Below are 17,495 nucleotides of genomic sequence, written 5' to 3' on the forward strand. Positions count from 1 at the left end.
GTAAATATATTGAGTGTTTCAGCATAGTTATAATAAATTGTAAAAGATTATACAAACACACTTGGGAAAATTCAGCCACCTATTTCAAAGAGTAGGACTGTCTAGTTATCTGAAAGCAAGTCTGTGTTTATAATAATTTGGCTAATTCTTGAATGAGCCTGTCACTTTTTAACCAAAAGATTTATTATAATAATAATAATGATGATGGTATTTGTTAGGTGCTTACTATGTGCCAAGCACTGTTCTAAGCCCTGGGGTAGATCCAAGATAATCAAGTTGTCCCCTGAGGGGCTGGTTTACAGATTTAATCCCCATTTTACAGATGAAGTAACTGAGGCACAAAGAAGTGAAGTGAGTTGCCCAAAGTCACACAGCTGATAAGTGGTGGAGCTGGTATTAGAGCCCATGACCTCTGACTCCCAAGTCCAGGCTCTTTCCACTAAGCCAAAAGTACCAAATTCTAAAAAATCATCAGCATAAATTGATCATATCTTTTAACAATATTGAATTACATTGTTTTAATTAATTCTGTGATTTGTAAATAGTAAACCTAAATATCCCAAGTTAAAAAAACATATATTTAATGGAATTTGTAAAAAAAGACTTACCATTTTCCTAGGAGGGTGTTTCACAAGGCCTACAATTTCTCTGAAAACCTTGCAGTATCCAGAATGAATGAATCCCACAAATGAAATTATGTCTCCAGCTTTCACCAGCACTGCAACAAAAAGTGACATTTAAGGGTTGTATGATTGATCTCCACCTTAAGCTATTTAAATAACTATTTAGGATTGGTGGTTTACATACGGGACTCTATACCCTAGGGACTTCACAAACTGATGCCAAACCTTGTGCTTTACTGAACAGGTTTGAAGATTCTTTTATGTAAGCTTGTTGTGGGTAGGGAATGTGTCTGCTTATTGTTGTATTGTACTCTCCCAAGTGCTTAGTACAGTGCTCTGCACACAGTTAACATTCAGTATGATTGAATGAATAATGAGCCCAAATTTCTATCATTATGGACTACTTGAAATCTTCACATAAATAAGAACTATTTTTTTTACCAAATATCACTTTGAAAAATTCCCAGTAGTGTGTTATTGGTACATGTAGGCTGGACTGTTTGAAAACAGATCCATTTAACAGAAGAGCTTTTGGTGAGCAACATGTAAATAGATCTCTCTTTAGAATTATCAGCTATCAGTAGTATTCATTGAGTACTTAATGCATGCAGAATGCAGTATAACGTGATTGGGAGAGTACATCTAAGTTGGTAGACATGCTCCCTCCCAACAAGGAGTTCACAGTCCTGAGGGGTAAACATACATCAATAAAAATAAAATTAATAATAATAACAATAATAGTACTTCACTAATTCATTCAATCGTATTTACTGAGTGCTTACTCTGTGCAGAGCACCGTACTAAGTGCTTGGAAAGTACAATTTGGCAACACATAGAGACAACCCTGCCCAACAACAGGCTCACAGTCTAGAAGGGGGAGACAGACAACAAAATAAAACAAGTAGACAGGCATCAATAGCATCAAAATAAATAGAATTATAGATATATACACATCACTAATAAAATAAATAGTATAATAAATATGTACAAATATACACAAGTGCTGTGGGGCGGGAAGGGGGTAGAGCAGAGGGAGGGAGTAGGGGTGATGGGGAGGGGAGGAGGAGCAGAGGAAAATGGGGACTCAGTCTGGGAAGGCCTCATGGAGGACGTGAGCTGTCAGTAGGGCTTTGAAGGGGGGAAGAGAGCTAGTTTGGTGGATGTGAGGAGGGAGGGCATGCCAGGCCAGAGGTAGGACAAGGGCCAGGGGTTGATGGCGGGACAGGTGAGAATGAGGCACAGTGAGGAGATTAACGGCAGAGGAGTGCAGTGTGCGGGCTGGGCTGTAGAAGGAGAAAAGGGAAGTGAGGTAGGAGGGGGCAAGGTGATGGAGGGCTTTGAAGCCAATAGTGAGGAGTTTTTGCTTCATGCAAAGGTTGATAGGCAACCACTGGAGCTTTTGAGGAGGGGGGGGTGACATGCCCAGAAGTTTTCTGTAGAAAGATAATCCAGATAGCAGAGTGGAGTATAGACTGAAGCGGGAAGAGACAAGAGGTTGGAGGATCAGCAAGGATGCTGATGCTGTAATCCAGTCGGGAATAGGATGAGAGATTGTACCAACAAGGTAGTGGTTTGGATGGAGAGGAGAGGGCAGATCTTGGTGATGTTGTGAAGGTGAGACTGGCAGGTTTTGGTGATGATTGGATGTGTGGAGTGAATGAGAGAGTGGAGTTAAGGATGACAACAGGTTTGTGGGCTTGTGAGATGGGAAGGATGGTAGTGCCATCCACGGGAAAGTCAGAGAGAGGACACTTACTTGTTAAGCACTTACTATGTGCCAAGCCCTGTTCTAAATGCTGGGGTAGATACCAATTAATCAGGTTGGACATAGCCCCTGTCCCACTTGAGGCTCACAGTCTTAATCCCCATTTTACAGATGAGGTAACTGAGGTCTAGAGAAGTTAAGTGGCTTGCCCAAGATCACATCGCAGACGTGTAATGGAACCAGGATTAGAAGCCAGATCCTTCTGACTCCCAGACCCGTGCTCTCAGAGTATGTATATGTGTCCGTTGAGAGTGGGGTAAATACCAGTTATTTAAAGAGTACAGATGTAAGTGCATAGGAGACTCAGAAAGGAGAGGAATTAGGGGCAAAAAAGGCTTAATCAGGGAAGGTCTCTTGGAGATGTGATTTGAATAAGGCTTTGAGGGTGGAAAGAGTGACAGTATGGAATATGCCCCTTTATGGGCAGGGATTGTCTCTCTTTATTGCTGAACTGCACTTTCCAAGTGCTTAGTAAAGAGCTCTGCACACAATAAGCGCTCAAAAAATATGACTGAATGAATGAAATCAGTGAGGCGGGGAGAGCTGTTTAAGGGCAATCACTGGAGTTCCTTGAGGAGTGGGAAAATGTGCACTGAACATTTTTTAGAGAAGTAATCTGGGCAACAGAGTGAAGTAAGGTCTGGAGTGGAGAAAGAGGTGGCAGAGAGATCATTGAGGAGGCTGCTGCAGTAGTTAAGATGGGATATGATAGGTGCTTGAATCAGTGTAGTAACAGTTTGGGTGGAGAGGAAAGGGTGGATTTTAACCATGTTGAGAAGGTAGAACCGACAGGATTTGGTGATGTTGGATACGAGGGTTGAATGAGAGAGATGAGTCTAGGATAATGTCAAGGTTATGGGCTTGTGAGATAGGGCAGATAGTGGAATTGTCTACAGTGATGGAAAAGACAAGGAAAGGTCAGGATGGGTTTGAACAGGTGTCAGGGGGACATAAAATTAGAGATGTCCTGAAGGCAGGAGGAAATGCAAGACTAGGGAAGGAGAGAGGTCAAGGTTTAAGATGTAAATTCGGGAATCATATGCATAGAGATGGTAGTTGAAGCCATGGCAGCAAATGAATTTTCCAAGGGAATGGGTATAGATGGAGAATAGAAGGAGACACAGAACTGAGTCTTGAGGGACCTCCACTGTCAGAGTGTGGAAAGCAAGAAGAAGCCTATGAAAGAGAATGAAAAGGAGTGGTCAGAGAGAAAGAGAAAGAGAGAACCAGAAAGGGCAGTGTCAGTGAAGCGAAAGTTGGATAATATTTCCAGGAAAAGAGGTTGTCTACAGTGACAAAGGCAGATGAGAGTTCTAGGAGGTCATCACATTTGGCTAGAAGATGGTCATTGTGACCTTAGAGAAGGCAGTTTCCATTCATTCATTCATGCATTCAATCGTATTTATTGAACACTTACTGTGTGCAGAGCACTGTACTAAGCGCTTGGGAAGTACAAGTTGGCAACATATAGAGACGGTCCCTACCCAACAATCAATCAATCGTATTTCTTGAGCACTTACTGTGTGCAGAGCACTGTACTAGGCGCTTGGGAAGTACAAGTTGGCAACATATAGAGATGGTCCCTACCCAACAGCAGGCTCACAGTCTAGAAGGGGAAGATAGACAACAAAACAAAACATATTAACAAAATAAAATAAATGGAATAAATATGTACAAGTAAAATAGAGTAATAAATGCGTACAAACATATATACATATATACAGATGTTGTGGGGAGGGGAAGGAGGTAAGGAGGGGGGAGGGGGAGGAGGGGGAGAGGAAGGAGGGGCTCAGTCTGGGAAGGCCTCCTGGAGGAGGTGAGCTCTCAGTAGGGCTTTGAAAGGAGGAAGAGAGCTAGCTTGGCGGATGGGTGGAGGGAGGGCATTCCAGGCCAGGGGGATGACGTGGGCCGACGGAAGGACAGGCGAGAACAAGGCCCAGTGAGGAGATTGGTGGCAGAAGAGTGGAGGGTACAGGCTGGGCTGGAGAAGGAGAGAAGGGAGGTGAGGAGAAGGGGCAAGGTGAGAGAGAGCCTTGAAGCCGAGGGTGAGGAGTTTTTGCCTGATGCGTAGGTTGACAGGCAACCACTGGAAATTTTTGAGGATTTTTTTGAGATTTTTCCATGGAGAGAAGGGGGTGGAAACCAGATTGGAGGGGACCAAGGAGATAATTGGAGGAGAGGAAGTAGAGGCAACGGATGCAGACAACTCACTCAAGCCAATTGGAAAGGAATGGTAGGAGGGAGATGGGGCTATACCTAGAGGGAGTCGTGGGTTCAAGGGAGGGGTTTTTTTAGGATAGCGGAGAGAAACATGAGCACAATTGAAAGCAGTGGCTCAGAAGCCATCAGAAAGTGAAGTGAAAAGTGAATGGTGGAAGATGGCTGTGAGGGAAGGAAGGATGCCTTGTGTTGCTTAAAATTTTTTTTTAAATTTTGCTGACTTGAACATACTCTTCTTTAGAAGCCGATCCACAAATGGACAATTTTAAGTCTCGAGCTATCTGGGGCATTTGAGGGAAAAGAGTTATCCATAGTTATATTCTTGCCTGCTTCTGGAGGAAGTTCCCCCCTTCTAGACTGTGAGCCCGATGCTGGGTAGGGACCGTCTCTATATGTTGCCAATTTGTACTTCCCAAGCGCTTAGTATAGTGCTCTGCACACAGTAAGTGCTCAATATGATTGAATGAATGAATGAAAGAAAACCTCTTATTATTATTAATAATAATAATAATAATAATGCTATTTGTTAAGCACTTACTATGTGCCAAGCACTGCCAAGCACCAAGCACAAGGTAATCAGGTTGTCCCACGAGGGGCTCACAGTCTTAATCCCAATTTTATAGATAAGGTAACTGAGGCACAGAGAAGTTCAGTGATTTGCCCAAAGTCACACAGCTGATAAGTGGAGGAGCAGGGACTAGAACCCATGTCCTCTGACTCCCAAGCCCATGCTCTTTCTAATAAGCCACGCCGCTTCTCAAAATCCAACATCCACATTCATGACAATCTTCGCAACTCCCCGTGAGGTCACTATATCCCTTTGAGTTCATGGTCACCATATGTCCACATTGGCTAGCTAAAGCCACTCACTATTTGACAGAGACATGCTCAGAGAATACACAGGGGGACTGGGTGACTGTGCCCTTCTAGACTTCCATCCTCAAGCAGGATCATTTTAAAAAAAATTGCATTCACTTTTTCTTTTTCCATTAGATTATTTTTTTTCCCTTGGTTTAAAAGGATGAGAGGAGCCTAGCTTTCAGGAGAGCTAACATTTGATCGTCAATGAAGATTTTTTTTTTCTAAGTGTAAAAGAAGGTAGCAGTTCCATAATACTTCTTGGTGTTAATGAAATGGTGACTAAGTTAAAGAAGATCATAACAACTGCAATAAAGTTACATGAGTAGCATTGAAAGCCATGAAATACCAGGACAACCATCAGTAAAATCAAAGTTTAACAATGGCACAAATCAAAATAATCACATCTACTTTATCAACCCAAACCACAAAAAATCAACCTGTAAAAGTGAATGAATAAAACCTTAATTCCCTTGTTTATCCACTGATGAGAAAACAGCCAAGTATTACCTTGTTACTAAACTATTTTGCACTTTCAAAACATCGCAGTTACAACATAACCAATCAATTTTAAAGTATTTATGGAACATCTACTATTTGCAGAGCATCATACTGAATGTTTGGTAGAGAATGAAAGAGTGTGTAGATACGACCCCTTCCCTAAAGCAGTTTACACTCTGGAGGGGAAAAGAGATCCTGAAAATATTTCAACTAGGAGGAAGAAATATCTACAAAAGATACATACATGTGGGTTTGAGTATCCAAGTGCTGAGGAGGTTTATGATTGCTGAAGTGGCCATAGTGGGGGTTTAGAATGCGGCATGGCACAGTGGATACAGCATGAGCCTGAGAGTCAGGAAGTCATGACTTTCCCAGCTCCACCACTCATCTGCTGTGTGACCTTTGGCAAGTCTGTACTGACTCAGTTACCTAATGGAGATTGAAACTGTGAGTCCCTCATGGGACAGAGACTGTATTCGATCTGCTTTGCTTTTATCCACCCCAGAATTTAGTACAGTGCCTGGCACATAGTAAGTGCTTAACAATACCATTATTATTATTATAAGGAAGGGAGGTTAAATAATTTAGGAAAGCCTCTTAGAAGAAATCTGATTTCAGATGGCCTTTGAAAATGGGAAGAACATTGAGAAGCAGTGTAGCCTAATGGATTGAACATGGGGCCAGGGAGTCAGAAGGACCTGGGTTCTAATCCCAGCTCTGCCACTTGCCTGTTGTATGACCTTGGACAAATCAGTTAACTTCTCAGTGTCTCAGTTACGTCATCTCTAAAATGGGGATTAATGCTATGAGCCCTATGTGGGACACGGACCATGTCCAAACTGATAAACTTGCATCTACCCCAGTGTTTAATACAATGAAATAATAATAATAATAATAATGGTGGCATTTATTAAGCTCTAACTATGTGCCAGGCACTGTACTAAGCACTGGGGTGGATACAAGCAATTTGGGTTGGACACAGTCCACGTCCCACATGGGGCTCACAATCATAATCCCCATTTGACAGATGATGTCACTGAAGCCCAGAGAAGTTAAGTGACTTGGCCCAAGGTCACACAACAGACAAATGATGGAGTTGGAATTAGGACCCATGTCCTTCTAACTCCCAGGCATTTGCTCTTTCAACTAAGCCAAGTAAGCACTTAATAAATAGCATTTAAAAAAAAGCCCTAAACAGTGGCGTGTTGGTTGTGAAGCAGAAGGGAGTTCCAGATAGAGACTTAGAGGAGGAAAAATAGCTTGGAAGCAGGGGAGACCAGTGTAGGCACATTGGCTAGGTAAGCTTGGGAAGAGTGAGATGTACAATCAATCAATCATATTTATTGAGCACTTACTGTGTGCAGAGCACTGTACTAAGCACTTGGGAAGTACAAGCTGGCAACATATAGAGACAGTCCCTACCCAACAGTGGGCTCACAGTCTAGAAGGGGGAGACAGAGAACAAAACCAAACATACTAACAAAATAAAATAAATAGAATAGATAGGTACAAGTACAAGCTGGGTTATGTTAAGAGAAGAAAATGGGTAAATTAATGGGAGAGAACTGATTGTGTACCTTAATGAGGCTGGCCAGGAGTTTCTGCTCGATACGAAGAGAAATGGGCACCAATTGGAGATGACATATGCAAAGAGACATTTTAGGAAGGTGACTCAAACAGCATAGTGAAGTACAGACTGGAGATGGGAGATACCAAAGGCAGGGAAATCAGAAAGGAAGCCGATATAATAGTCAAGCCAAGATATGATGAGCACCTAAATCTAAGTGGTGGCACAGTACTGTTTACTGTACACTATTTATCTGTTTCCAATGACACAGTGATATGAATCATGATAAGATTTCCTTCTACATCTGACCTTTGGGTCAAGGTGAGTTAGTAGGGTCATGAACATAACATTTTTGGGTGCTATGTTTATTAGGCTTTTTAAAAAAATCACATAAACAAGCACAGTTTGGGATCAATCAACTAATTGGTGACATTTATTGAGGGCCAACTGTACATGAAGCACTGTATTAAGTGCTTGAAAAAGTGCAATACAACAGAGTTGGTGGACATATTCTAGGCCTATAAGGAGTTACTGTCTGGAGCGGGAGATAGACATCAAAATAAATAATGGGTATGTACAGGTTAGGGTGAGAGGGTGGGGTACATATCAAATGTTTAAAAGATACAGATCTTAGTGTAAAGGCAACATGGAAAGGAAAGCAGTAGGGAGATGAGGGCTTAGTTGGAGAAAGCTTCTTGAAGGAGATGTGATTTTAATGAGGCTTTAAAGGTGGGGAGAATGATAGTCTGTCATATATGAAGGGTGAGTGAGTTCTAGGCCAGAAGGAGGACATGGACAAGGGGTTGGTGGCGAGATAGACAAGATGAGGTACAGTGAATAGAGGAGTGAAGTGTGAGAGCTGGGCTGTAGAAGACCATTGAGGTTAGGTAGGAGTGGGAGATCTGAAGTATGCCTTAAAGATGATGATAAGGATTTATGTTTGATGTGGAGGTCGATGAGAAACCAGTGGAGGTTTTTTGAGGAATGATGATACACAAACAACTTTTTTAAATAAAAAATTATCTAGGCAGCAGAGTGAAACATGGACTGGTGTGGGCAGAGACAGGAGGCAGAGAGGTCAGCGAAAAAGCTGATATTGTTATCAAAGTGGGCTATGAGTGCTTGGATCAGAGTAGTAGCAGTTTGGATGGAATGATGTGAGTGTAGAACCGACAGGATTGGTGACAGGCTGAAAATGGGGGTTGAATGAGAAAGATGAGTAGAGGATAATGCCAAGGTTACGGGCTGGTGAAAATGCAATCCAAGCAAGAGGATTACATTCTTCTTTTCCTAGGCCACTACTGCCTTTGGCTGTAAAATTGTCTCCCTATATCCTCCTCCCTTTCTTCCACATCCAATATAAGCATGAAATTCCAACAACTTCCATTCTGGAAAATTTTAGGAAAGAGAGGGAGGAGCCTTCATTTTCTCTGGATCATCGTCTTCACTATTATTCTCATTTTCATTGTGGTCATCATCATTTTGAATATCATCGATATTTACTGATAACCTCTCCTGAACAGAGCATCATATTACTCATGTAGAGAATAAACAAAAGAAGGGAAAGACAATTAACTTTGCCAGCACTATCCAGTCACAAATCCTTGGCCACTCTCCATGTACAAAGCAGCATGGAAAGGACTGCAGATTATATACTTGTGCAGTCCTTTTTGCCTCACTCAAGTGCATGGATAACCAAATTACCAGTATGAACAACGGGAAAGCTGATTATGATATAAATCAATGATCTCTTTGTATTCCTTTTTTTCTTTAAGAATTGTGTGGCAAACAGCTTTATAACGCTCCCTTAATTGATGTTCCACTACACTGGGAAGTTGCCATGATTGTGCCATTATGCTAGAGTGCTTACAAGCTGGCTATTTTCTTCTTTTGGGCACAGAAAAAGCATGACATTTTGTTCTGTCTGCTCTTAGAGAAGCAGCCAAAAGCCAATTCTGCTGCCACAGTTCTAAATCATTCTGCTTTCAAACCACACTCAGACAGATCTGTCATCCAAAACTCTATACCATTCTGATCAGAGAAAAGAGCATGAAAGGGCCAATAAAAAGTCTTAAACACCATCAGGAAAATTAGGCAGGGAATCCCATAATTGAATTCATCATTATAATCCGGGCTGTAATCATGAAAGTTTGACAGTACTTTCTCACTCAGGCTACATCCATCCTACTTAATACTATTTGCCTCTGCTTAATTTTCAGTGAAAAAATAAAAACAACTTTTTTAGTGAGGTAACGTTGGTGAATATTGCTGAATATTGGTCCAGGGACCTTCCAATGCCCTCCACACCCCTGGCTTTGCCCTCCCTCATGACCTTCATCTTTCTCTCTGTCACTTCCATGTCAATCAGGGTAACTGCTCCTTCTCTCTTCCACCTGAATTCCCTCTTATGAGATCATGATTTCATTCTAACCCCTGACTGAATAATAATAAAAATTACGGTGATATTTATTCAGTGCTTACTAGGTACTGAGCACAAAACAAAGTGCTGAGGTAGATACAAGATAAGATCACAAATCAGACAAATATCACCTTTCAATTTCAAACTTCTCCAAAATCTCTTCCTTGATTGAACAGAAATCCTGTATTCCAAATCTGTTCAAGTACCATCTATTCAGAGTGGTGGTCATGTATATGTGTGAATATGCAATTTGGGAAAGCCGTGAGTAATAAAATCATTAATCATATATATGTAATATGATATGTATATAACCAAAATCCTATATATCCAGCATAATCCATATACAGATAGATACTGCATTATATACATATGGAAAAAGAAAGGTATATGTACTCAACAGTCCTACATTTTAATTTCCAAAGCACTGTCACCAACATTACCTCACTAAATCTTGACAACAGTTCTTCAAGAGAAATGCAGAGAGGCTAAGGGTCTTTCTTAGAGTCAGGAGCTGTGACCTGAGTTGTACTACAATTCATTCAGATCATCAGAGGCCTAGCCCAGGGTCATTTTCATGTAACTACACTGCCAGACATTATATCGTAAATTCCCCATCATGGACCATATCAAATTGTAGTCAGATCAAATCATACACCTGTTCATATCTATCCATCAACTCTAAACTCCTGAACAGCAAAACATCTGTTTTTGTTTTTGCATTTTTTCCCCAAATACCTAAAGAAGTGCAAAATACACAGTTGGTCCAAAATAAGTGATTTCAACATCTTTGGCATTCTATTTATACTAATACCGATCAAACACTGCATCAGCTCATAATTATGAAGACCTCAGATCTCTCCTTGAGAATATAAACTTGATGGGGGAAGATGCTATGTCTGATCTATTATCTTTAACTCAATATCTAAAGCAATGTTTGGTCATCTTGATGTTAAAAATGATAAATTACCATCAAAGCCAAAGTAATGATTTTGGGGGGGCAAAATAAACTACTTATCCAGAGAATAATTTTTCAGGCATAAACAAAGCAATATCTTTGAACTGCTTCTCAGGCCATAAGTGAAAGGTGGGAGATAGAAGGTGTTATTTATAATGAAAGTGTTGAAGGTTAATTTGGTAAAATCATTAGTAATTACATAGATTACAGAAGGTAATGAATTTAATAACAGCTTTACTTAGAATTCTATGTAGGAGAAAAATGATTAGTATGGATTAAAGTATGTTTTCATTTCTGAATCTGTAAATGAAATAAGAATTTGTTGCTGTTTAGTTTTGAGATTAAATTTTGTATATATCTAAATGGTAAATTTTAACACATTTTAGTATATCTAGTTTTTCCACAGTGCATGTTTTTGCTACATGGTTTGGATAGAGCACTGGTACATGAATTAGGGAACCTCTTCAAGAAACACATGCTTATCTAAATAGAATACAAATCTAAGTGGCGATGGTTGCTCACATGCTCACTATGCATGTCAAGGTACATATACAGCAGTCAGTCAATCCTATTTGTCAGGTAATCTTATTTATTGAGCACTTACTGTGTGCAAAGCACTGTACTAAGTCCTTGGGAGAGTACAATATAACAATAAACAGACACATTCCCTGCCCATAAAGAACTAACAGTCTAGAGGGGGAGACAGACATTAATATAAATAAATTACAGATATGTACATAAGTGCTGTGGGACTGGGAGTGGGGATGAATAAAGGGAGCAAGTCAGGGTGATGCAGAAAGGAGTAGGAGAAGAAGAAAGGAGGGATTAGTAAGGGTAGGCCTCCTGGAGGAGATGTGTCTTCAGTAAGGCTCTGAAGTGGGGGAGTAATTGTCTGTCGGGTATGAGGAGGAAGGGCATTCTAGGCCAGTGGCAGGACGTGGGCAAGAGGTAGGTGGAAAGACAGATGAGAATGCAGGCTTTACTTAAGGTGGACTTTAAGAGGAATGTAACCCCTGTCTTATAGGAAAACTAAGTATAATTGTTAATAAATGCTGGTACACTGATCAGTTGCTTTACACAGAACCTTCTAAGAAATACAATTTACCACAGTTAAGTCAGTCAGTGGTATTCACTGAACACTTACTGCTTGAAAAACATTGTAATTAGCCCTTGGGAGAATACAGCAGGGTTGGTAGACACAATCCCTGCCCTCCAAAATCATGAAGCAATATCTTTCCATCAATTACTTTACAGCAGTTCTGAATAATAAAAGACATTATTGATGATGAAATCCTTAAAATATCATTGATGATGAAATCTAGTTCACACATGCCTGTGGCTGAATAATACCAATCCATCAGAGAAGCAACAGTGAGAGTCTCTGATGGTCCCAGACATGGACCGTGTCCAAGCTGATTCACTTGTATCTACACCAGTGCTTAGAACACAGTAAGCATTTAATAAATACCATAAAAAGGGGAAAAAAGCTGTCCTCCCCAATGCCAACAGGTCTTCCCATCAGCCCTTGATGTCCTCCACCACAGCAGAGAGAAGCAGCAGCAACCATACCCAGAGCCTCTGCTGGTCTATTCTCCATCAGATCAAGGTCTGCTGCCTGGGAGAGAAGCTGTCCTCCCCACTGCCACCAGGATTTGCTTCAACCAAGGAAAGATGTGGTTACAGTCACAACGTGAGGTGGTTTCAACCTTTAGAACACTGGGAAGACTGTGGCTGTGGCTCTGACTGAGCCATGAATAGCCTGAAACTCAGCTCCTCTAGCCCCAGTACCCTCCTGCTCCTTTTCACGTTTAACACTATCCTTGACTTTTATGCTGTTTTTGTGGCATCAGTGTTTCCTCTTTCCTTACAGAAAGATACAGATCTGTCTCCACTTATCTTTCCCCAATTTGTTCTTGGATTGTGAATTTTGGAGGGGTTCAAGGACCTGTCATGATTTTCTAATTCATAATATTTTCCAGGGTATATTATGGTGCCTTGCACTGAAGACATGTAATAAATATTAAATATTAATATTATATATTAGAGAAGCAACATGGCTTAATTGATAGAGCACTGGCCTGGAAGTCAGAAGGACCTGGGTTCTAATCCAGGTTCCATCACTTGTCTGCCATGTGACCTTGAGTAAGTCACTTAACATCTCTGCCTCGGTAACCTACTCATCAAAAAAAAATGGGGATTAAGACTATGAGCCCCATGTGGGACATGGACTGTGTCCAGCCATATTAGCTTGTAACTACACCAGCACTTAGTACAGTGCATGTCACAGAATAAGGGCTTAACAATACTGTTAAAAAGTTACTGGATGAATGATATTTGACCAACACCTATTTTCTATTTAAACTGCCTCTTTGTCTTGATTTCTGTGAAGCTTTCTGTCAAGGACACTTAATTGAGTGTCACCTGCCCAAACAGGCCTTCTGATGCAGTGCTTTCTCAAAAGTCCACTCGTCTATGGCCTGTTAGAGACTAATAATAATTATGATTATGATATTTGTTAAGTGCTTATTATGTGCCAAGTACTGTTCTAAGTACTAGGGTAGATACAAGTTAATCAGGTTGGACCCAGTCTCTGTCCCAAATGGGGCTCTCAGTCTTGACCCCATTTTTTACATATGCGGTAACAGGCACAGAGAAGTGAAGTGACTTGCCCAGGGTCACACTGCAGACATGCAGTGGAGCCAGGACTAGAATCCAAGTCCGTATGACTCCTAGGCCCAGGCTCTATCCACTAAGCCACACTGATATGATTCACTAGATCTTTAAATGGGTAATAGTGCTCTCCCTGATTGCATTGCCCCCCTCCAACCCTAGCAGGCATCTTCAAAATTTCACTCTCCAATAGCTTCTTCCACACTTGTTTCAAACATGCCCATGTCTACCCTATCCTAAAAAAACACCTCACTTGCCCCCATGACTCCCTCCAGTTAAGGCTCTACCTCCCTCCTACCATTACTCTACAAAGTCCTTGAATGAGATGCCTATACATGGTATAGTGGATAGAGCATGGGCCTGGGAGTCGGAAAGTCATGGGTTCTAATCCCAGCTCTGACACTTGACTGCTGTGTGACCTTGGGTAAGTCATTTCACTTCTCTGGGCCTCGGTTACCTCATTTGTAAAATGGGGTTTGAGACTGATTTCCTCCATGGAAATCAGTGGGACAGGGACTGTATCCAACGTCATTTGCTTGTATTCACCCCAGCACTTAATACAGTGCCTGGCACACAGTAAGCGCTAAACGAATACCACAATTACTAATTATTATTATTATACCCACTGCCTCCACTTCCTATCCTCTAACTCTGTCCTTGTCCCCCTTCAATGTGGCTTCCACCTCTTTTATTCCACAGACTACTCTCTCAAAGGTCACCAATGATCTCTTTTGTGCCAATTCCAATAGCCTCTACTTCATCTTAATGTTCCTCAAACTCTCAGGTGTTTTCAACACTGAGGGATATCCTTGGCTTCAGTGACACTGTCCTCTCCTGGTTCTCTTCGTATCTCTCTGGGTGCTAATTCTCAGTCTCTTTACCAAGCCTCTCCTCTGCCTCCCACTAACTACCTGTAGGGTTCTCTCAAAGCTCACTTTTGGGTCCCCTCCTATTTTCCATTTTCACCCACCTCCTTACACTTTGCTCTCATGGTTTCAACTACCATCTCTATGCAGGTGATTCTCAAATCTATACATCCAGCCCTGATCATCTTCCTTCTCTGCAATTTTGCATTTCCCCCTGACTTCAGGACATGTCTACTTAGATGTCCTGCTGACAATTCAAACTAAATATTTCCAAAACAGGACTCCATCTTCCCTCCTAAACCATGTCATTCCCCTTATTTTCTCATCATTGAAAACAGCACTACCATGCTCCCTTTCTTCCAAGCCCATAACTTTGACATTCTCCTTGAATTATCTCATTCAACCCATGCATTCAATCTCTGACCAATTCCTGTCAGTTTTACATTTACAACATTTTTTAAATCTGCCCTTTCTTCTTCTTCCACACTGATTCAAGCACTTATCCTATCCCAACTTTACTACTGCATAAACCTCCTGGCTGACCTCTCTACATCCTATCTCTTCCCATTTCCAGTCTATACTTCACTCTGCTGCATGGATCACTTTTCTAAAAAAATTCAGTCCATGTTTACCCATTCCTCAAGAATTTCTAGTTGTTGTCCATCCATTTCTGTAAATAGAAACTCCATACCATAAGCTTAAAGCACTCAGTCACTTTGACCCCACTTACTCCATTAATCTTCCATTAATCTTAATCTTACTTCATTAATTTCCTACTCAAGACCAAGAGAAGCAGCACAGCCTAGAGAAGCAGCATGGACTAGTGGGAAGAGCATAAGCCTGAGAGTCAGAAGGAGCTGGGTTCTAATCCTGACTTCATTACTTGTCTGCTGTGTTGTCTTTGGGCAAGCCACTCAAATTTTCTGTGCCTCATTTACCTTCTGTAAAATGTTAAGACTGTGAGCCCCATTTGGGACAGGGACTGTGTCCAACCTGATTTTCTTGTATCCACCTCAGTGCTTAGTACAGTGCCTGGCACTTAGTAAGCGCTAAAAAATACCATAGTTGTTATTATTACTACAAATAAGTTCCCCTAATGACAACCTGAACGTTGATCTCATCTATCTCACTGCCAATCCTTCACTCATGTTCTACCTCTGGCCTGGAACTCCTTCCCACTTCATATCTGACACATGATCACGCTCACCACCTTCAAATTCTTACTGAAATCACATCTCCTCCAAAACATCTTCCCTGACTAAGCCTCATGTTGTACCCTCCCTCTCCCTTCTGCATCACCTTCGTACTTGGACTCATTCCCTCTTATTCACCTCCCACTCAGCTACTCAGAACATATGTACCTATCCATAATTTATTTATTTATACTAAAGTCTTCCTTCCCCTCTAGCTGGTAAGCCTGTTGTGGGCAAGGAAAACGTCTACCAACTCTATTATAGTCTACTCTCTCAAGAATTTAGCACAGTGCTCTGCACTTTGTAAGCATTCAATAAATACAGTTGATTGATACATGATAATCAGGTCAAACACAGTCCCTGTCTCACTGGAGACACTCAGTCTTAGGGGGAGGGAGTTTGGACAACACTACATCTCTGTAGAGTTTTAGGTTGGTCTGGATCTTGGTACCACAATGCCCCCACACTCTGTCTGAGAATATCCCAAAGGATCTGCTAGTCATTTTTATTCTCTTTTCTACTTCCTTGTCTGTCATTGTGTTATTGGTCTGTAGGCTGTATACTGGTCTGTACACAGATAGAATTCTGTCCCAGACTTTAGCTCTGCAACACCAATATGTATTTTTAGGTGTTGGTATTTCTTCTCTGGTGCACCCAGTTTTCTTTAGACTTATCAGCCTATAGTGTCTGGTTGATTTGATAAAGCAGTTTACAATCCTTTGCATGTCATCTCAAGTGTGTGCCTCTAGAGCATAGTCATCTGCATACATTACGGGGGAGACTTAAGAATGTTTCAGGGTAGAGGGCAAGGAGCCATCAAAGTGACAGTAAAAGAGGGATGGGGAGCAAAAGCAAGGGCATTTAGGTGATGAGAAGCAATAATAATAATTATAATTATGGTTTTGCTAAGTGGTTAATATGTACCGAGCACTGTTCTAAGTGCTGGTTTAGATACAAGGTAATTAGGTTGTCCCACGTGGGGATCACAGTCTTAATCCCCATTTTAAAGACAAGGTAAATGAGGCACAGAGAAGTTAAGTGGCTTGCACAAGGTCACAGAACAGACAAGTGGTGGAACTTGGATTAGAACCCAAATCCTCTGACTCCTAAACCCATGCTCTTTCCATTAATCCAGACTGCTTCTGAAGTCTGAGGAACAGGTAGAGAGGATAACTTTTGAAAGCACCTGGGAGATCTCTTGGAAATAGCTGGTAAGAATGAATGGTTGAAAGAGTGAGAGGGAGTTGGGGAGATGAGGCAAATTTGGGGAGCCCTGATGCTGAGCCCTGGTTTCATTCCCCCAAAGCCCCTGTTACTCAGCCCTCTATAGAACATACCCCAAGACTCACCCCAGCCCCAGATCACTTATGTACATAGCCTTACACTCTACCATTTACCCTATTTGTAATTGATTTCAATTTCTGTCTCCCCCTCTAGGCTCTAAGCTCCTGGTGGGCAGGGAGCATGTCTACAACTCTGTTATATTGAGGTGTCCCAAGCTCTTAGTACAATGCTCAGCATACAGTGATCACTCAATAAATATCACTGATTGATTGATTGACAAGTGTGGGTAAGAGAGATTGTCTCATTCTTGCTGCAAGGACTCTGCCTATAATGAAATAGTTCACCACAGAGGAAGAAAGTAAATTGCTTTATTCAACCTTATTACATGGATACAATAGAAACCAAAGTAATGGCTTATCAAAATTCACAGGGCATTCTGAAGAACTATCACTGATACGCTGACTAGGAAGCCCTGCTCTAAAACCACTAATCCTAGTTACTGAATGGCAACTGACTGAGTTATTACTGACTTGTTATTTCATCGCTCCAGGACATTCCCCAGAGGCTCCTCCAC

General features: G+C 41.4%; 1 protein-coding gene across 1 annotated transcript in view; it reads right to left on the reverse strand.

The window, feature by feature from the left end:
* Positions 1-17,495, reverse strand: part of LOC119927220 (cyclic nucleotide-binding domain-containing protein 1-like) — a 200,025-nt gene that overhangs the window by 109,110 nt on the left and 73,420 nt on the right. The window contains exon 5 of the mRNA XM_038745747.1: positions 609-718. Within this exon, the coding sequence (XP_038601675.1) occupies positions 609-718 (110 nt within the window). The remainder of the gene's footprint in view (positions 1-608; positions 719-17,495) is intronic.

Source organism: Tachyglossus aculeatus, chromosome 4 (assembly GCF_015852505.1).
Source record: "Tachyglossus aculeatus isolate mTacAcu1 chromosome 4, mTacAcu1.pri, whole genome shotgun sequence".
Lineage (NCBI taxonomy): Eukaryota > Metazoa > Chordata > Mammalia > Monotremata > Tachyglossidae > Tachyglossus > Tachyglossus aculeatus.